Source organism: Equus przewalskii, chromosome 13, assembly GCF_037783145.1.
Source record: "Equus przewalskii isolate Varuska chromosome 13, EquPr2, whole genome shotgun sequence".
NCBI classification, from domain to species: Eukaryota; Metazoa; Chordata; class Mammalia; order Perissodactyla; family Equidae; genus Equus; species Equus przewalskii.
The window spans coordinates 71,210,552-71,231,786 of record NC_091843.1 but is presented as its reverse complement, the minus strand read 5'-3'; the positions used below and the strand labels follow the sequence as shown (position 1 = coordinate 71,231,786).

The 21,235-nt window shown below is 40.3% G+C and overlaps 1 protein-coding gene across 50 annotated transcripts in view; it reads left to right on the top strand.

Moving 5' to 3' along the window:
* The window catches only part of CAST (calpastatin), a 116,991-nt gene that overhangs the window by 47,745 nt on the left and 48,011 nt on the right, over positions 1-21,235 (top strand). For all 50 annotated transcript variants that reach the window (XM_070569649.1, XM_070569647.1, XM_070569640.1 and 47 more), the window contains one exon: positions 19,263-19,322. In XM_070569649.1, the coding sequence (XP_070425750.1) occupies positions 19,263-19,322 (60 nt within the window). The remainder of the gene's footprint in view (positions 1-19,262; positions 19,323-21,235) is intronic.

Sequence of the window (21,235 nt, the reverse complement as noted above, 5' to 3'; positions counted from 1 at the left end):
GCAAAGTGTTTTCATAGAGATTTAACAATCTCTTCTGTACTGTTATGGTTCCAGCGTTCCTCAGTTATAAATGAGCAAGAGGCGAGTTCTTTATTCCCATTTTACAGCTGGAGAAAATAAGGCAGAGAGTTTAGGAAGCTTCCTGAAGTGGCAGGACCTTGGGGCCTCTGACTAGTTCTCTAGGAACCTACCTATGTATCAGAGGAGTGCTTACTCAGCAGCTGGATTGTTTTTGCTGTGAGGTGTTTTCTAGAGAGGAAACCTCTGCATTGCAGGGAAGTCAGTAAGGAGTGGCATCTACTGTTAAGAGGAAAGTTTATTTTCTAATAAATAACTATAGAGTGCCTCTTCCTGACATTTTGTTTGTGGGCACTGAATTCAACTTTTGTACACTGATTTTTCAGTATCTAAAAGGATATTTGTTGCTAGGAATGTGGTAGGGAGGGACTGCTGCCTGGGTTCTAGAAGGCCATATAGGATTAAAACAAAATAGTGACATTTAGCAAAATCATGCCGACCTAGGAAAGGCCACATCTGCTGACTGATGGAGGAGCGATAGGCAGCCAGTAGCAATGAGGGTGGCATGGGAATCCGTGTGCAAGCAGTAAGGACTCTTGGAGTCTATTATAAACAAGTGGGCTTTACCCACTGCATGACAGTGCTCATGAAGCAGCACATTCAAGCATAAATGTTGACAGTGCTTCAGTTCTCATGCTTTGAGAGGAGATTCCCAATGCAGGAGAGGAGTTGATTATATAGTATGAGTGATGAGTTCAGTTCCTTGATTGTTGTGTGAATTGGTCAAGTATAATTCCCACAATGAAAACTTCCAAGGTATCACATAAAATAACAGTTTGAAAGAATGAAACCGAAAAGAAAAGAAAGCCATTATGAAAACGTGAGGCATTAATTTGAACTAACTTCTTAAAATCGGCTAAGTATTTATCTTCCTGTTCATTGTTTATAATAACAATTTATCATGAAGGCATCACTACTTCTTAGGTGGAACTATTACTTTTCCTGAAATGTGAACTATCTAATTGGTCAGTCCTGTTTAAATAAAAAATCCACAACCCATGTTCTCCTGTGTACATATATAGCTTTGTCTTCTCTCTCATTGTACCTTACAGTGCCCTCATTTTGGAGACTATATGAATCTGGAATATATGTTTCAGCACCAGTGTCTGACCTCATAAGAGGAACGTAGTTTATCCTATAGTTTTTCTGATATATTGAATTAATAATCTGCATACTGGGAAAGTACATTGAGTCTTCACAAACAATTGCATTTTATTTTTTCTCTATGAATAGCTTTTAACTTAAAAATGTCAGCTACTCAATATTTCTCAACAGGATACTATTGGCATTTGGGGTGACAATTCTTAATTGGGCAGGACTGTCTTGCTCCCAGTGAATGCCAGAGCATGACCAAAAGCACTTTCACACATTTTAAAATACCCTTTAGTTGGGTGCTACCTCCCCTAGTTAAGAACAATTGAGCTACACTATTTTTATGGAAAGCCATCAAAATAGTTACTCAGTCCCATTATTTCCAATTTTAAAGGACACTTTACAACATCTCTTAAGACATGCTGACTTCTGAGCAAGTCCATATAGTCATGCGTCACTGAACTATGGGGATGCGCTCTGAGAAATGTCTAATGAGATGACTTAATCGTTGTGAGAACATTATAGAGTACTTACACAAACCTAGATGGAAGAGCCCACCACGCACCTAGGCTGTGATGGTACTGATCTTATGGGGCCGCTGTGGTATTCGGTCCGTCATTGACTGAAATGTCGTTATGCCGCAAGTGACTATATTTGGACACTGGAGATTTGGGTGGAGGCTGTGCCTGATCCTGCTGCCAGTAAGATGATGTTGTTAGCCTTGCGCTCAGCTGTCCACTCCAGGCAATAAATGATTAGAGAATGACTCGTACAGGTTCTAGTAGAAGAAGAGATCAGCGTAATCTATATTAGAACAGAGTATTGTTATAGCAACATTTACTGAAAATTACTATGTTCTAGGCACATGCTGAGTGTTTTACATGATGTGTGATAATGTAGCAATGAAACTTGCTGGCATTTTATTATGCGCATTTTACAGATTAAGAACGTAAGAACCTGGTCTCTTAACCACCATGCTGAGTTTCTCAGGACGTATTTAATAGCTCTCCCTAAAATGCTTTCCAAAAGATGAGCTTCAGTGCTCCTTCTCATTCAGGACATGAAAAGTTATCACACACAAAAGTCTCATTTGGGTACATGGTCTCCTTTAGCTACAGTTACTTTTGTTCTTAGAATGCCAGCTTTTTACTGTGCTGTGAGACCCTTGAAGACAGGATCCACGTCTTTGTACCTCCATAGCATCTACTGGGGTAACTTCTGCATAGTAATTGCTCAATAAATATTTCCTGAATTGAAAAAGATTAGGTTTATCTTCTTGTGAACAAGCCCTAAGATGCTATTAGTATAATATGCATTAGTGTAGAGATTTATCCTGGGTAGGTAGAGAAGGTAAAATAGTATTCATTTTTATTCTCTGGGATTTACAAGTAGAGTTTTGAAACTTAATATCTGTCTTTTGGCTAAAGAGTGGATAATCAAAAAAGATTAATAAGGAACCCTTTTTCTGCTTCTGTTGGGGGGGTGGGGTGTAGGGACTGGAGAAGGGTCTACAATTGGCCAAACGTGGTGCTAGGGATACAGAAGTGGAGGATGGTCCATATAACAAATACAAAAGCAGTGGGAAAAGTGTTAAATAGCATTGCTATCCAGGTGCTGTCAGGCACAGTGGAAGGCTGAGGGAAGGGGACTGAGGTTAAGCTTGGGGCCTGTTTTTTTGGAGTAAACATAGGGAACATAAATCCCTTAAAGGAGATCTACAACCGAGAGACCAGTCTAAAGCAGAAAATACCAATTGCCAAGATGGACACAGACTCCGAGGACGGGGATGTTACTCAAGTGGAGTATTGTCGATCAGAGGCAGAGCCCTTAGAAGTCAGATACACATCCAGCTTCCCAAACATTGGCTCTCCTCGTTCATATTTTCTTAATCTCTTCCTTCCCTACTTGCCCCTAACTACGAGTCAAGACACTGCAGTCTCCCCATGCACACTTTTACATGTGCCGTTAGGTGGAATTGAGAGTTCTCATTAATTCTAGGGTTCTCCAGTGAGATATTCTTGACTGTTCCCTGTAGACAGACTGAATCTCCATCAAGTATCAGATATACTCAAGATTTCCTTTTTGTCCTGGGCTCTACACGGTTTAACTGGAGACCCCACCGCTGACTTGGGTCTGTGTTGTCAGTCCCCAGGCGAGCTATGAAGGTGACAAATTCCTGCTGTTCATCTTCCTGTTTCTTTCTTCACCTCCAAACCCAACGTGCAGGAGAGCATAGACAAGGTCATCGGCAGTCAAGATAACCTGCCCCTGAGTTCCAGACGTATTTATCTCTAAGGACACATTTATCTTAATCTGTTTTCTTATTTCATATTTGGCAGCCACTACCTGGGGATACATATCCTTAACAAGACAAGGATCCGGGTTTACTCACCTTTGACCGTTTTCAGGGTTTCCTCTCACAGAAATATTGGCACAGCTTAGTGACAAGGGTGCCGCTCTGTCTGTTTTGTTGGTGGTGTTTGTTTCTTTTCTTATAGATCCCTTTGCAACGCTTAAAAAAATCAATTAACATTGAGTTTTATTTGGGGAAGATTTCTTATATGCTAGAAAGAAGATTTGGGCCTGCTTTTTGTGATTAATCAAGTTAACTATGGAAAACTTTTTTTTTAAATATTGCCAACACACATAATTTTCCCTAGTTCTATAAGCCCCTGGCACATACTGATCATAATGGATAAGATGTTGGTGAGCAGTGAAGGCAACATTAACCCGTTTCCCAGTGAGTCTTGCTGATGGACTCCTGAGGAAGGAAGAATGTAACTGTAATCTAAACAAGCCCTCCTTAATTGCAGTGTTGTGCTTTAACAGGTGGGGTCTCCTTAGAAAAGAGAAAGTGTTGATCCTCAAACAGAGAGTGCAGGCCGGTAGGGTAATTCCAGACTAATCCATAGCCCTAGGGCTCTCCCAGGCCTTGTCCTGGTGATGTGCTGCACCCCCTTGGAATTCTCTAAGACAGCGTCTCATGGTGTCTGGTCTGGAGAGCATCTGCATTAAATTCACCTGGGATATTTGTTTAACGATGGAGATTTCCCAAGCCCCACCTCAGACCTGCCCAATCAGAATCTCTGAGGAATCTATGGCTTAATAAACTCTCTAGATAAATCCTTGCACCTATTAAAGTTTGATAACCACTGCTCTAAGAAATGAGTTGACCATACAGAGCCTGTCTGTAAGTAGTCTGCTGGCCTTAGCAGTGCAGCACAACCTTGCTGAGAATTCTAGCCATCCATCCACAGAGGCTCAGACTTCTGAATTATACTGAAGGTCCCCCGTGAACTGAATTGATTGATGTTCATGGCCCAGTTTTGGAGCCTAAGCAAAGACCTGGACCAATCCCATTTCACTCAAAGTTGCCGTAAGAGATTGAGGCCAGCTTAGGCCGGCTCTGGACTCTGTAAACTATCTGAACTCTGTAGTGGGTTGAGGTCCCCTGCGCAAGTGACTTAAGTATAAAGACCTGAACCAGACTTTGGCGCCTCCAGAGTTGCTCAGGATGGTAGTTAGGGGAGGAAAGAGAGAACATTGTTCCTATGGAGAAACCAGGGGTTCAGTCTCCTGCTATTGTTTCTTTATTACCTATTCTAAGAGGACAACCAGAAAAAGTAGCAGAGAATTGAATTATTTGTACATTTTTCAGTTACATGTGCTTTTCCTACTTTCTCTTTATCATGAAAATAGGAAATTGTCTTATATCCAACATGGCAAATAAAACCCTTTTATATAACTCCATTACTATGGCTAGTCATCAGTACCCTGGAATATAAATATTCTCATGCTAATATATGTCTGAAACAGTGCCTCACATGCTTTTAGACACCTCTCTTTTCATAATATTTAATTTACAGAGATGTATCAGGATCAGAGGCCTTGGTCTACAGCAAGGAATTGAAATTGGTAGCCAGAATTTATCTTCCAGGATTCTTAACTTCTCTTTCATATTCACCATCTCTTTATTTATCTCTGTATTTATTTATTTATTTTTTATATTAAATTTTGTTTGATATTTCTATGTGTCTGGATTAGAAGAGGCTTTTTCCATCAGAACTCAGACTGATTTTTCTGGGAATGTGCAATGTATTAAAAATGTTTGAAAGCCTTTAGATGGGGAATGCATGCTCTACTTTGTCACAAAACCCACTACTCCCTCTTCATACTGGCCTGACTCTACCATCCCCCAACACGTGTGTTCATTTGAGTTTTAGACCTTAGGTATACAGAGATGGACAAATATTATTTTCTGAGAATTCAATTAATCATTTGAAAATTGCATCCTGTTTTGTTTCAAATGTTCTTGCAGCTGAGCCATATACTGGATATATGTACCACTAGGAGCTTCTCTAATGGTCCAGAATATCTGCCTATAAAATGACAGCAATATTGGGCTTGGTGATGTCTACAGCATCTTACTGCCTTATAGTGTAAGAAAGATGTTATAGGCATGATCATAAGCGTCAAGTGTCCCTGAGTTTAAGGGCCATAAGCCTGGAGAGAATGAATATCCTTGAGGTACCGCAGAACTGTCTTTTTAGGGAACATCTAGGCTCTTCAGTAACCTGGGCTGGCAATATTGGCACCAAAAAGCTGGCTGGAAAATACTTTGGAAAAGTAATTTTGTGAATCTATCCTTATATCTTATGTGACCTGGTCCCTTTATTTTGACCAAATAAAAGTGTGAAGAGACTTAGTTTGTCCCCGGAAGAAAAGTGCCAGTGGATAACAATAGGTGGTAGAAAACAATGGTCCTTTCACTGACCCACTGTAAAGCCCTGTCTTGTTTAAAACTCCCACAGTAGCAGTTCTCAATGTCAGGAAGTTTCAGAGCCATCTGAGGGGCTTACAGCTTTTTCGGCTACAGTCTTTCTCCCTCTTCCTCCTGCCCTTTCCCCTTTGTAAGTTTAAGTGTCCATGGCCCGCCCTCCCTCCCTACACACTGCCTATGAGTGATTCTCTTCCTGGACTAAAAATTACCGAGCTAAGGTGTTAATGCTTGGCCAGTCACATTGCTCAATGGCTTGACATAACTTTCATTGCCAGTAATCATTATCTTGGTATAAAATGTTTAAATAGTTATGGATTCCTGCATATTTTGCATACAGTTGCAATGATTAGAATTCATGATCATTTTTTCCCTAGCAATATTATAAAACTAAATTATCGTCCATGTGATATCTTACTCTAACCTTGAGTTTTAAATCAATCAATTAATTAATCATTAATTGTTTGGATTGTAGCCATAAAGGATGCACATCACTAAGAAACAATGTAACCTCTTGCTGAATATTCAGAGATCCAAAAGGAAAGGTTAACATCTTTGACTATTGAGTTTGAGCCTTCCCTTGGTATCAAGAATCTTTCGATGATTGCAGTAATAGGTGCTAAATTATTCTCAAATGATGTTCTTGTGGTAAGACAGGATTCCTAGCCTAGCAAATTGGAATTGTTTGCTTCTCTGACAATCCTATTTTTATACCTCTTTACATGTTTCCAAAGATCGAATGTGATGAACACTGATGTACATATTTGCGTAAAATCTTGGCAAAATATGCCAGCTGATTTTCAGTTGAACCAGTGGTAAACCGCATCTTCTTTGCGTATCTATAACTTCGCCACATTCTTCCATGGACCAATGAACTGAAGATTTGGTTACTATTCAAAATGGAAAGACAACCAATAGGAAACAAAAAAAGCTTAACAAAGGACATTCTAGCTAGTGCTGATAATCCAAAAATAATTCTGGAATGCTCTGGAAGAGGGGTTAGGTCAGCAGCATGTGTGTAGTTGGAGAAGCTCTCTAGGATCTAGAAATTTGAAAATAAATGGAAAGAAGAAAAAGAAACCAGGCATTTGTCAATTTATTGAACAACTACTGTGCTAAGTGAGTTACATGGGATTTCATATAATCCTCCTAAGAGTTGTATATTTTCCAACTAGGTAAGGGGATGTTAGGACAATTTTAGAAATGAGATGATGAAGGCCCAGAGAGGTTAAATAACTTACTCTGGGTCACACAGATAGCAAGATTCTCTTTGTTTCTAAAGTTCTTTTTAGTAGACTGCTCTTATGAAATCGGCCATTCAGTAGTTTATATCAAGGTAGTTTAAATAACTGAGAGAGGAATTTGTATCTAAATTCAAAAAAGCACTAGAATTCAATATTGTGTTCTCTATTGTTATGCTTGAAATCTTAATACTGTTGAAATTCTCTGTGATGGATGAAGTTTCCTACTTGTGTGAAAGAGAGTATTATACCTGGTTGGAATTAGCAAATAATAGTTTCATTGACAAAGTTTCTTTAGAGGTTTTAATAGGCAATAAAGAAGGGGTGAATAAGCCATCTTTGAAATGGTGACATTTTTAAATAGCAGGATTAAATAGTATATAACTAAAAATTTCCTTATCTTGTAGGGAATAAAGAACTTTTATAGATTGAATAATAAGCAGCAAGGATCGTATTTTTATATCAATTTCAAATGAAACCTACTTTGAAATCTATTCTTCTATTCCACTGAATTTTCATCCTGGGGGAAAGTGGGATGAAATGTACAGAAGGTACTGTTATTATTCCTATTTTACAGATGAGGAAACTAAGGCACAGAGCAGTTAAGGAATTTGATCAAGGTCACACAACTGGTAGCAGAGCTAGAATTCAAACTCAAGGGGGTCTGGCTCCAGAGCCATTCTCCTAACCATTACACAACACTACCTATTTCATATCTGCAAAGATTAAACTTGCTGTTGGTATACATTTGTGAATTTCTTTTTCTTATGTGGCTTTTGGAATGACATTTATTTCACTCCACATTTTCTTTTTTTCTTTTTACTGAGGTATAATAAAACTTTTTATTAGTTTCAGGTGTACAGCATAACGACTCAATATTTGTATATATGGCAAAATGATCACCACAATAAGTGTAATTAACATTGGTCCCCATACATAGTTAGAAATTTTTTTTTGTGATAAGGACTTTTAAGATCTACTCTGTTAGCAACTTTCAAATATACAATGCAGTATTATTAACTGTAGTCACCACGCCATACGTTATATTGCCAGGACATACTTATTTTCTAACTGGCAGTTTGTACCTTTTGACCCCTTCACCGATTTGCCCATCCCTCAACCCCTGCCTCTGGCAATCACCAGTCTGTTCTCTGATCTATAAGCTTGTTTTTTTTTTGAGATTCCCCACGTAAGTGAGATCATACAATATTTGTTGTTCTCTGTGTGACTTATTCCACTTAGCATAATGCCCTCAAGTTCAATCCATCTTGTCACAGACAGCAAGATTTCATTCTTTTTTAGGACTGACAGTATTCCATTGTGTATATATACCACATCTTCTTTATCCATTCACCCACTGATGGACACTTAGGCTGCTTCCATATCGTGGCTATTGTAAATAACACTGTAATGAACATGGGTGTGCAGATACCTTTTTGAGTTGGTGTTTTCGTTCCTTCAGATGAATACCCAGAAGTGGAATTCTGGATCATTTGGTAGTTCTATTTTTAATTTTTTGAGGAGCCTCCATACTGTTTTCCATAGTGGCTGCACCAATTTACATTCCCACCAATAGTGCCCAAGGTTCTTTCCTCTCCACATCCTCACCAACACTTGTTATTTTTTGTCTTTTAGATAGTAGTTACTCTAGCAGGTGTGAGATGTTATCTCTTTGTGGTTTTAGTTTGCTTTTCCCTGATGACCAGTGATGCTGAGCATCTTTACATGTAGCTGTTGGCCATCTGTATGTCTCCTTTGGGAAGATATCTATTCAGATGCTCTACTTATTTTGTAATCAACTTCTCTTTTTTGCTATTGAGTTGCATGAGTTCCTTGTATATTTTGGATATTAACCCCTTATCAGATGTATTATTTGCAAATATTTTCTCTCATTCGGTAGGTTGCCTTTCCATTCTGTTGATGGTTTCCTTTGCTGTGCAGAAGCTTTTTAGTTTGATGTAGCCCCACCTGCTTTTTGCTTTCATTGCCTTTGCTTTTGGAATCAGATTGTTCTCTTCACACCTTCACTTTGATTACTTGAAAATGAACTTGGACAGGGAACCTTCTTATAATTCCCATCATTTTGGCCTTCTTATGAATTCGAATGCACTGAGACAATTGTTCAGCACAGCTCAGAATTTTTTAGTGCTTATGCAATAATCATGTCATCAGTAACCATTTATGCTTTAAATGAGCTCATAATCTTTTAGGATTTGTACAAATCCGTGCTCTTGCTTCCAAGATTCCTGCTCCTATTTTGACTGAAACCTGGACCGAAACAAGCGAAGTATTTGAACCTAAAGAAAATGCCATAATGTAGGGGCTGGCCCCATGGCATAGTGGTTAAGTTTACCATGCTCTGCTTTGGCAGCCCGGGTTCGCAGGTCTGAATCCCAGTTGTACACCTACACCACTCGTCAGCCATGTTGTGGCAGTGACCCACATATAAAGTGGAAGAAGATTGGCACAGATGTTAGCTCAGGGCTGATCTTCCTCAGCAAAAAAAATGCCATAATGTTCCCCTTTTTTTCTTTAAGAAAGCTAAACAACATTAGTGTATAACTCTTCAAAGCAGTAGTCACCACAGAACTGCTCTACCATTTTGAGACTGAGCAAGACTTTTGAGGCTGTTGGGATTCATAACATAATAAAAATCACTGCTGTTTACTGATTTACACGGCCAGGCATTGAGCCAAGCACTTTATAGACACACCCTCATTTAATCCTCACTACCATTTTATGAGGTGGGTACATTTTTATACCCATTTGACAAATAAAAATCTTAAGTTTGCAAAGTTTAAGCAGCTTGCCTGAAGTTGAGCAGCTAGAAGGACACTCCAGGTGTTTGGGACTCCAAAGGCTAAACTCCTATGCTTCCCATTTGGACATCTGTGATTGGGTTTAATAAGCTTCACATAATCATAGCTTGTAGTATTAGAGTTGTAGAACGATTGCATTCTCAAGCATGACAGTTTACAGATGAGGAAACTGTATCTCCAGGAGGTTAAGACTCAAGGTCACTCAGCTTGTCAAGAGCTGTCTTCCCTGTTGTTCATTATATAGCTTCTTTTATGCTGAAATTGCTTGACTCACTGGCTTAAGTAAATCCTAGCAGCACAAACCTTCTCTAGGGGAGGGACACGAAGAGGAAAGTAGCCTGTCTTTTTCGAGTCTATCTTCTCTACTTTGCTTTATCTTGGGCAAAGTCAGACATAGTTGGAATTATTTCATGTATCAAGAAAAGCAACCACGTTCCCTACAGGCATGAACACAGTCTCAGAAAAAAAGCTGCTTTTCTACTCTTTGAGGACTCATCTAGGCTCTGTGTCTTGTTCTTCTCCTTGCCCACAAAATAATTATCATCCCAGAAAAAAAAAAAACACTGGAAAACTGGAGTTTGCAAGGCAATGAAAATAAGGCGGTTGTCTCGTACTGGAAGTTCAACTTCATGCCTTTTGTGGATTTTTTCTAAGCCCTCGGGGTGGTCTGGTGTCAGAGCTCTTAATCACACAGGGTGTGGCCAACCGCTCTCCAGTCTCTCTGGCTTTAGTTTAGATCACAGATCAGCTGTGGCTTTTATCCTGGTTGCCAGGCAACATGTGGATGTTTGTTTTGAGGTCTGCCCACATGTTGCATCAGAGGCCAAAGCTTCATGTGCTCTTCACTCCCCAGAGCAAGAAGAGCTTAGGCATCCTATTTTTATCTTAAGTCTGTGTGTCTGTTTTAATATATTTCATGAATGTGCAGCATACTCACCCGAGATAGAACCGTCTTCCATTTTCCCCCAGATAATATTCAGGTTGCCTCGTTCTGCAGTGTTCTACTTCATCTAGCCGGTTGCACTCTGGACTGAGTTATCTCTGGTACTTTCCCACCTCTAACTCTTGCTCAAGCCATTTCTCTCACCTGGAATGGCTACGCTGTCTTAGCCTCCATCTCCATTTTTTGGAAAATCTAAATATTTTCTTTTAATTTTTGAAAGGGGAGTCAACTTATGGCAAAAAGCTCTTGGGCATTATTGTCATATCTGTTCAAATCCAAGCTCCACCGCTTTTTAACTGTGAGATCTTAGATGAGTTCCCTAACTTCTCTGAGCCTCAGTTTTCTCGTTTATAAAATACAGGTAGTGGCGATTACCACCTAGGATTTTGTAGAGATAGATTGAAATCAGATACATAAAGCAACTGTCACGGTTCCTGGCACACGGAAAATTCTATTGTCCCTACCTCCCTGTTGATCACATCATGATAAATACTAAATAAATAGTTCCCGTCTTCTCTGTGAAGCCTTTCCTCACCATCTCCGAAAACTCACATCTCAGAAATAGCCTCCCTCTTCTGATCTCTTGTAACATCATTGTACTTCATTGTCCTTCAATCCTGTCACAATCGACCTTATCTCACGTTACATGCGTGCTGAGGTGTAAGTTGGTGCCCTGTGTAGATCTGCAGGCACAAAGCCCGTGTTCTCCCTGAGAGATGACTGACTTCATTCATAGATGATCCATTGTTTATTTTATTTTTTGGTATGATTAAACACTCTTCTTTGCTAGGTGAGTATATTGCAGGTCTCTTTAAAAGCACCATTATTATGCTAAATAATTAAAGGCATTGCAAGAATGTGTGTCATGGTGTGACAGCATGGCCAACAAGAGACAAACCCAAACTGGAATATTTGAATATTCTTTTCCTGAAGTGACTAATCCATCATTACAGAAAGTAAACCTGTGCTCACCATAGATGGGGATTGTGAAGAATGCCAACACTCTCCTTAGAAAGCCCCTCTTCAGCTGCCTATTGTTTCTTCCAGGTGTCTTACAGGAGCAGCGTGGAGATTTTTTGTGAATATGTGTTTTTTAAGTTGTACCACTCCTGGGTTGATGACAATAAGGATGTAAATAACATTAAACTAGGCGTTTAAATTATGCTATCCTAACCAGTTTTCTGACTTGTGCTTTGAACAAAATTTCTGATGATTGAATAAAACTCACATAATGTTGCTTTTGAGCCATCAGATAATACTCTTGTGTTTATTCATGCACAAATCCATACATTTCTTTAACAAATGCTTGTTAAGCAGCTACTGTGTGCCAGGCTCTGAGGACGTGCAGCAGCTGAGACGGCCTGGTCCCTGCCCTCAGGGAGTTCAAGTTCAGGTCTGTCTTATAGATCCTGTGAGGAGAGAACTAAAAAAAAAAAATCCATGATTTCCTTTCTTTCCTCATTTGAGATTGTTATTAAATAAGAATCTATGGTTCAGAAACAAATTGTTTTTCTCTTTGCATCTATGAGAGCTAATTTTAAAAGTTAAAAATCAGTTATTGATTTGTCCAGGTTTTCTTAATTTAGAAAATTTTTAACATGTATTTTGTGTTTTGCCCAAATTGCCCTAATGTTTGGCATCTAATTTGGCTCCCACAATACCCTGTGGGGTGTATGGTGTTCCCTTTGGGGGAAGGTAGATGCTTAGCAGGTTTAATCAATTCACCTGTGGACTCATGGTCACTAAGAAGCTGTCAGACTGAAACTTATCTTCTAATTTATTAATTATGTTCTTGCTTCTAGCTTTTAATAGAAAACCGAGGTATTAAAACTATACTTCATTCTTTTTTGAAATGAAACTTTAATTGATGATTAGGAAGTGGAAACAGAGATTTGAATCAACAGTGATTTTTAGGCTCCTGTCTGCTACTGTATACCCAGCACTGTGGTAGGCACTGTGGGGAGCAGAAATGGCCACTGCCTCTCGATCCATTTATGGCTCCGTTGGTAAGACATGACATGCACTTAGGAAAGAGCTCAGTAACCCTCCAGCACAGCATATATGGTTAAGTGTTCACGTGAGAGGTACCAACACATATAAGAGTTGAGAAGATAATACGAGCTAAAGCAGGTACAGGTTTTGTATCCTGAGCTAAATCTTCAAGGGGAGGAAAAGGTGGGGCCTGAGCAGGGAAAAGGCTTCCTAGGCATGGGAATGGCAAGATGACAGGCTCAGAGGTTGGAGGGAACATGATGGGGATGGTGGTGATGACACTAACTAGCATTTGCCCGGCACTTACCACTTGCCAAGCAATGTTATAGTTGTTTCATGTACATTAACACACTTATTCTTAAAACAACCCTAAGGAGGTAAGAAGTGTTACTGTTCCCATTTTACAGATGAGGAGACAGTGGCACAGAGAGGTTAAGATTTCACATGAATTCAGTGTCGGCTGGAATTTCACCAGACAGTCTTGAGTCCAGAGCCCCATCTCACACTCTTAACCATTGAGTTATGCTGCCTGATGAGGTGCTTATGAGATAGGAAGGACACCATCCTGGCTGGAGGGGAGACACGTGGGACATTAAAGAGAGGTAGTGGAATAAGTAGGTTAGCCAAATAGCGGAGAGTCTAAAGTTCAGGCTGAAGACATTGGACCTTCTCTAGGGACAGTGGGAGACCATTGAGAGTTTGGTATTTTATCAGAGGGAACATGGTACACATTTATTTCAGATAAATTACACAGCCATAGACAAAGGATTGAGAGGTAGAGATCGGGGTAGGGATGGAGATGGGAGAGAACAAGGCATGGAAACTATTAGAAGCAGCTTGATGTAATCCAGGTGTGAGAGATATTTGATTAGACCAGGAGTGTGGGTGGCAATAGAAATGAAAAGGGTGGAATGGTGATGAGGACTGGAGCCAGCACTGCACCTGAATCCAGGTGATTCAAGGCCAGATGAGTTCCCTACATGCTGTCATTTGGCCCTTAGAGCAACTCCCGAAGCAGGTGATATTACTCTCATTTTACAGATGAGGGAATGGAGGCTCCAGGAGGTTAATTAATGTGGATAGGTGCTGGAGCAGGGATTTGAAACTAGATCTGTCTTTCTCAGCTGCCTCACTTTAAGGTAAAATAATGTAGTCTGGCGATAAAGTAGAGCTGCTAATTCCAGGCATGGAGAATTGCTTACATATTAAATGACAGTTAAAGTCATAGGGAGAGATCAATTTTCTCAGGGAGCAATAATATAGGAAAGAAGGCAAAGGGCTTGTGACTGAATTTTAAAGATCACAAAGAAGAATGGAGCAAGTGCAAGAGGCTTCCAGAAGGAAACAGGTCAGAGAGCTGGGGCGAGAACTTGGGCTCCTTGTGTCACAGGGGCCATGCAGGAGAGGATGGTCATTGATTCCAAATGAAGCTGCTGATCAGGTGGAAAAAGAGAGTATGTACGTGTACCCAGCGTTCTTAGTAGCCCGCAACAAACAAGGGCAGATTGGGTGTGTGAAGGGTGGCTGCAGGTGGGAGGTTGTGGGAATGCTGCCAGCAAGGTGTGGGGAAAGGAAGCAAAGTCTGGGGTGAGGCGAAACAGTTCTGACGACTCACTCTCTGCGTGCACTTTCTGAACCCAAGCCAGCTCAGGACAGGGGGAGAGATCAAGGTGAGGCTGAATGACTGGAGGGGAGGAAGGGAGGATTCCCATAAACCAGCTGCAAGTGCTGGAAAAGAAGCTGAAAGTCTTCTGGGAACCCAAGCGCATGGAGGGACTCTATAGTGATAGAGAAGTAAGGAGCTGAGGGAATGATTTTTCAGCCAGATTTAGTGGCAGTGGAAGGATGAGGAAGCCCTCTAGGACCTGGCCCTTCTAAGGGAGCCCTTGCTCTCCCTAACTGGTCCATTCACCAGGACCTGTGGGTGAGCTCACAACCCTCCCACTCACATCTAGCATCACAGGATGGCTGAGATTGGTCCTAGGTCCTGCTCCTCTTCTCCTGCAGCCTCACTAGACACCTTACAGAATCAAGGAAAAGCCCTGGATAGAGACCTGCCATGGGTAAGAGTGGGGGTCAGCAGGTTAGTGTCCCCACCAGACAGCTATTTTAAAGGGACCCCATCTGGTGGAGGAGACAGTTCATGATGCAGTGATGTGGTTACCTGACTATATATGGTGCTATGAGTAACTGAGCTGGGATTGGAAAAGAAGATGCCCAGTGAGGACTGATGGAAGTGGACAGCCAGGGCTGGGAGCTAGTGAGATATGCCTGAAAGGAAGGGCGTGTAGGTTTTGGATATTTGGAGAAGAGAAGCGTCCCAACCAGTGGCACTTGTGCGAAAAAAATATAAAGGGAGAGGTGAGTGAAGTGTGCTCAGATGGGCTGGCTGCCTGGAGCAGCTGATCTGCATTGGGAGATGGGGTGGGATTGGAGCCTTTAAAGGCAAGAGAAAGGATTTGTGTGTGATGCAGTGGGCAGCAGGAGTCACTGCTGTTTCTACTTTAAAGGGAAACATGCCTGAGAGTTTTATCTCAGAAGAAGATTAATCTGGTCAGAATGGGTAAGCAAGCTAAAAGGCTGGAGTCTGGGAGACCTTGGCAAAATATATGTGAAAAAGGAAAGCAGTTTCCATTTTCCAAGGGTCTTAAAAGCATACCATCTTCCCCTCTTGTCTCTAATTGTTTAATGCAGTAAACTTCCAAAATTCTTACTGTAGCAAGTAAACAAATTTAAAGAGATTTTGTTGAATAATGCCAGAAAATAAGATGCCATATTGGTTAAGTACAGGATTAAATATTAATTTTTTCTAGGCTGCAGTTACTCTCTGTCAGTATTGGTTTATTTTTTTTTTTTTAAGATTTTATTTTTTACTTTTTCTCCCCAAAGCCCCCCTGTACCTAGTTGTATATTTTAGTTGTGGGTCCTTCTAGTTGTGGCATGTGGGACGCTGCCTCAGCGTGGTTTGATGAGCAGTGCCATGTCCGCACCCAGGATTTGAACCAACGAAACACTGGGCTGCCTGCAGCAGAGTGCGCGAACTTAACCACTCGGCCACGGGGCCGGCCCCCATATTGGTTTATTTTTAATGCAACTTGACAAGGTTATTTGGGATGGGCCTGAAACTGACTTAGAGCTCAAACGTTTGTTTTGTCACGTGGGGTTCTCTTCCTGCCTCTGTTAGAGCAGTTAAGTTGTAACGTAAACCTGCTTGATGTCTGTTTTATCTCACTGGATTCCGAACTCTTTCAAGGCTCTGATGGTGTCTGATTCATTGTGTATCCTCAGCCCCCGGCTCATTGCTTGCTAAATAGCAGTTGAATCGGTGGGTGGAGAATGATTACATTAGGTACATTTTCTCTGCTCCTTGTTACTCTGATTTATGCCTTAATTTAAGTTTATAAATGACTAATAATGCTCTGGATGTTAAGAGATTTGTAAGGGTCACTTGGGAGGGAAGGTATTGCTATGGCTGATTTACCAGCGCTGACCCCATAGAGATATTTTGGTATGTATGCTGACTGATGGTTGTGCTTGAAGATTGGCTGCTCCTTGAGGTTAACAGGACTGGCCGAGGGTAGGTCCTGTAGCAGAGTCACTGTTTTAGAAATCAGATGGTCTAGGTTCCAGCCCCGGCACACACAGCCTTTTATCTGGGTGATGCCCCCTTATCCTTTAATCACCACATTAACTATCCTGACTGTCCCCGAACCAGCTCTGGTTGCCTAGTCTGTGCTCTGAGGGAACCCTGTGATTCACCTTTACGGCATTTACCACAAGTAATCATTCAAGTGATTATTCTATTAAGGTGATCTCTGACGAGGCTATAACTTTCGAAAGGGCAGGGACGTGTCTATCCGTTTCACCACTGTGTTCCTGTCACCTAATGTACCTGGCACAAACTCTGTTCTAGATAAGTACTTGTGGAGCCACTGAACTGTGGTCAACTTTGACAGGCCACTAACCCCTGTGAGATACTGTTGTCCTCATCTTTTTAAAACCTGTTATTAAAGGTTTATCTCTAAGTTTTTTCAGTTCAAAGATTTATGGATTAACTCGTCATTTTTTTTAATTACCAGTTATTCACACCCATGGTTAGAAGTTCAAACAGTACAGAAGATTTAAAATGAAAATGTATTCAGTCCCTCACTACAGATACATTTTAAAAGTTCCTTGTCTTACAAATAGAATGAAAATTGAACAAACTGCAATTAGCCAGAGTTGAATGGGTTCGCAGTGGGGTGGAATTATTTCTCTTATTTCCAGTCCCCATGAAATAGCTTTCCAATTTCAGTTTCAGAATTTTTAGTGCCTTAGTGATGGGATAAAACTCTCATGGAGGGATCTGTGCTGAGGACCGATGGGGCCAAGGCCTTCAGCTAAATTCCCGTGATAACCTGCCCCAGCTTGTTAATAGCTATTCCATGTAGATTTTACTGTTCTTGGTGGGCCTTTGAAAGTCTTCCTTCTAGAATTTGAGGATCACATCCAGCTATTGCTTAATAAAGTAGTAAGCTAGATTGGAAACCCCAAGGCTATGTGATTTCAGGAATGTTTTAATAAATCCGGATGTTTAGAAAATAATGTTCACCTGAAGATTTGCAGCTTACAAAGCACTTTGATGTAGAGTGTTTGGTCTTCGGTGGTTTTATATGGTTGAGGGAAATCACAGGAGTGGGATGTAGCAAAGTGGGACTTCTTGAGTTTGAATGGAAATTTGTACAACCAATTCTAGTTGTAGAAAGAATTATATACATATGTGTAGGTTAATCCCAATTTTAAAAAGTATTCACAAGGAGAAATGAACACTCATGTACAATCAATCCATTAATTTTACGGGAGAAATCTACCTTGGTACATCTTCCAGTTCTTTATCCCAAAGAGAATGTGAGAGAGACCACTTCAGGCCTATGCTACAGTGACCGGGTCTCTATATGTGTGTGTGTGTGTGTGTTTGTGTTTTGGGGTGAGGGGGTGCCCAATTGGTACCTAAGGATGCTCAGGAATAGTTAAGTTCATATGATTATATTTGAAAAATCAGTATACTAAATCTTGTAAATTTGTGGTAATTTAACTATAAGCATCAACATGTTTTACATTAAGTGAGGTCTGTGAGGAGGGTGACTTTGCTCGTGGGCCATGGGTTAAGGTGAGTTCATACAGTCGCTTTGACCAGCAGGGATGGGTTCATCCTGCCCTCGGACTCAGCCTCTGAAGTGGCTCAAAGCCGGGCATCAGAGACAGGCCTCTGGGTATTATTGGCAGGACAGCAGCTGTTTACTGACAGCCCGTTACTTTAGAAGGCAACTTGTGCCAGATGGAATTCCTGTCGCTAAACCTAACTGACTCAGATCTTAAGGAGGTTTAAATGAGCCTGCATTGGAATTCCCAAAGCTAGTCATTGTCTGTTTAATTTTAACCAGTGTAATACAAGTTAGGACTAGAGTGGTACTCACTACCAGGCCAGTGTCCATGTGCACATCCACCGCTTGGGTGATTGGTTTGCAGGGGCTGATTCCACCACCCCCTTGCATGCCTAGGAAGGGTGTTTCTTGAATACTTCAGTTACCATTCATCACCTCTTGCCCTCCAGGGAGGAGCCTAAATGAGACCGATGAAAAAGCTATATCCCCTCGGCAACCCCAGCTCCCACCTTCTCTTCCTTACATGACACTCAAAGGGCAATGCTAATCTACCTGAGTCTGTTTCCCAGAGCTAAGTTCTTGCTCCTTCTATCTTGTATAATATTTTAGGAATAATGGACTAGTGATTTAATGAGTACCTCCAGTGTGCCAGACGTTTTACACACATTATCTCAAATACAACCCTGCAAAATAGATATTAGAGGCCCCATTTTATATACCTGGGAAACTAAGACTCCAAGTCACAGAGCTAATGATTGCAGAGCTGGCATTCAAACAAAATTTTGTCAAGTTTGAAAGTCCGTGTTCTTCCTAAAAATAACACAGACAATTATTTGAATAGTTACTGAGCACTTAATGGACCAGACAGTAGTAAACTTATAAGGTAGTTATCTATTCAAGAAAAATTGAGACAAGGGAAACTGAAGATCAGAAAATGTAAGTAACTTGCGAAAAACTATTAACTAAGTAGCATACCCAAAATCTGCACTCATTTGATCTGATTATAAAGGCTTTTACCCACTGGGCAGTACCACCTACTTGCCTCTTATGGGAGTGGTACTGGAGACGAGGTAAACCAAAGTAAAGAGTTAAGAGCAAATATGGTTAAGAGGAGCTGAAGGATGAAGTAGGTTGTAGGTTAACTAGAATCAAACTTTCTATTTCTTTCCTTTCTAGGTGTCAACTTCCTTTGCTTCGACAAGCAAGTCTTACAGTATGAATCCCACAGAAACCAAGGTATGAAGTATCTTTAAGGATCAACTTGAGTGAATGCCTTTAGGCTGATTATATTGTAAAGCAAAACAAATGTAGACTAATTGTTGACACATGAGTTAGGTGTCCTACAAAGCTTAGGTTAGGGAAGTAAGCATTTTTTCCCTAATCTATGGGGATCTTTGGAAACTCAGCTTTCCTTCCAGTGTTCACCTCAAATGTCATCTCTACATGTCTGCATTGCTTTAGAATATTTAGAAAAGGATAGTCATCCAGATTTTTTTGGTCCTAGACTTGATTGAGTTTTTTAATTGTAAGGTAATCTCAATACGTTTCTCTGGATCTAAATGAGAATATAAATTCTTAACTTATTACTAAAATGGTTTTATTATTCTGGCCATTTAAAACTAAATATAAGAATGAGGAAGGTTACACTAAGTGAACATAGAAGTGAAACGGACAGTGGTTATTTCAGATGCTTTCTGAAGTTTCTTCCTGAAATTTGAGCCATGTGGAGCACCGTCTTATTGATAAACCTTTGCTGAGCTCTGATTGGGATTTATTCTAATAATACTTCTGGAAATTTCAGAAGAAAAATAAAAGATTGTCCTCCAGTGGGATTGCCACATAACGTAAGCCTAGTTCTGAAGAGTTGGTTGAAGCTGGCTTGAACCCTTTAGTTACCATGTCTCAAGCTCTGTTTCTTGGGAATATTCTAGGATGGGGGATTAAAGAAGGGGCATTTTCAAGATGTTCTCAACTAATTATTGTGAGCCAATATTCTTTAGTGCCTTTAAGGGCTGTCTCAGCTCTGTTACTATTAAGTTGCCCTTGTTTAAAATCATTCACATGCTTTTGCTTTCTGTCTTCCATATTATTTTGCTTTCCCAGTGGAATCCTATGCCAAAGTTTAGTACTGGCGCCGTAACTTAATGCTGTTGGGGGAACCTTTGGCCTCATCTTGAGCTGTTTTTAAAGGACATTGCAAAAGTCTTGAAACACACTGTCCAAATCTAAGCTCTTATAAATGTCATTTAGCATTCATTTTTAAGTTTATTTTTAACGTAAAATTGTGTTTTTATTTAGTGTTTTATATTTATATTAATTTCTTAATTGTATTCATAATTTAAATCATCCAGTGCCTAATTTATCTATTAGCTGTCACTACTTATTTATACCAAGCTTAATCTTAAAAAATAAAAAAACTGATCTTAATCTTAAAATAATTTTAAGATTATAGTAGAAGCTTCTACCAAAAAAAAGAGTTCTCATTGAACTTAGTCCATGAAAACTGAAGAAAGGAGATAGAAGGGAGAGCCAGAAATATAGGATTTCCTTTTTATTATTTTGATTCTCATTTGACCCATTGCCTGATTCTAATTCATCCCGCCTGACTCTCAGCTCGAGGACCAATGATTGTTTCAAGTGTGCCCTGTTTTCCAGAGCAAGTGTCAGACTCTTCAGTCATTGCTGAAGCATTAATCATGAGAATTCTTGGCAGTCCTACGGAACTGGAGGAAGGGAGGAGAGGGAGAGGAAAGTACGAGAAAGAAGAGAGGGAGAGACAAAAATAAGATGCACATGATGACGTCATGTCACTGATGGCTGACTCAGGACAACTTTTGGCCTCAGTTCTCTGTTGTTGATGGATTTCAATCACACTATTCTCCTTAATCACTTCATATGCTTCTGATATTTGGCTCATAACATTGATACTAGTCTCCTCTTAGAGATTTTTGTGACCTAGATGAGTGTAGTTCTCCAAATATTTTGATCTTTTAGAGAAAAGATGTTAGTTCAAGGTAATACCTATATGAAATCCTTGTCACATCCTACTTCTTTCAAATGAAAGTCAGTGTAGCTCTAAAGGGGGGTGATCTGGCTGGATCTAAGTTCTGTCTCTCTTTCACTGGCACATTAGAATTGGTAGTCACACT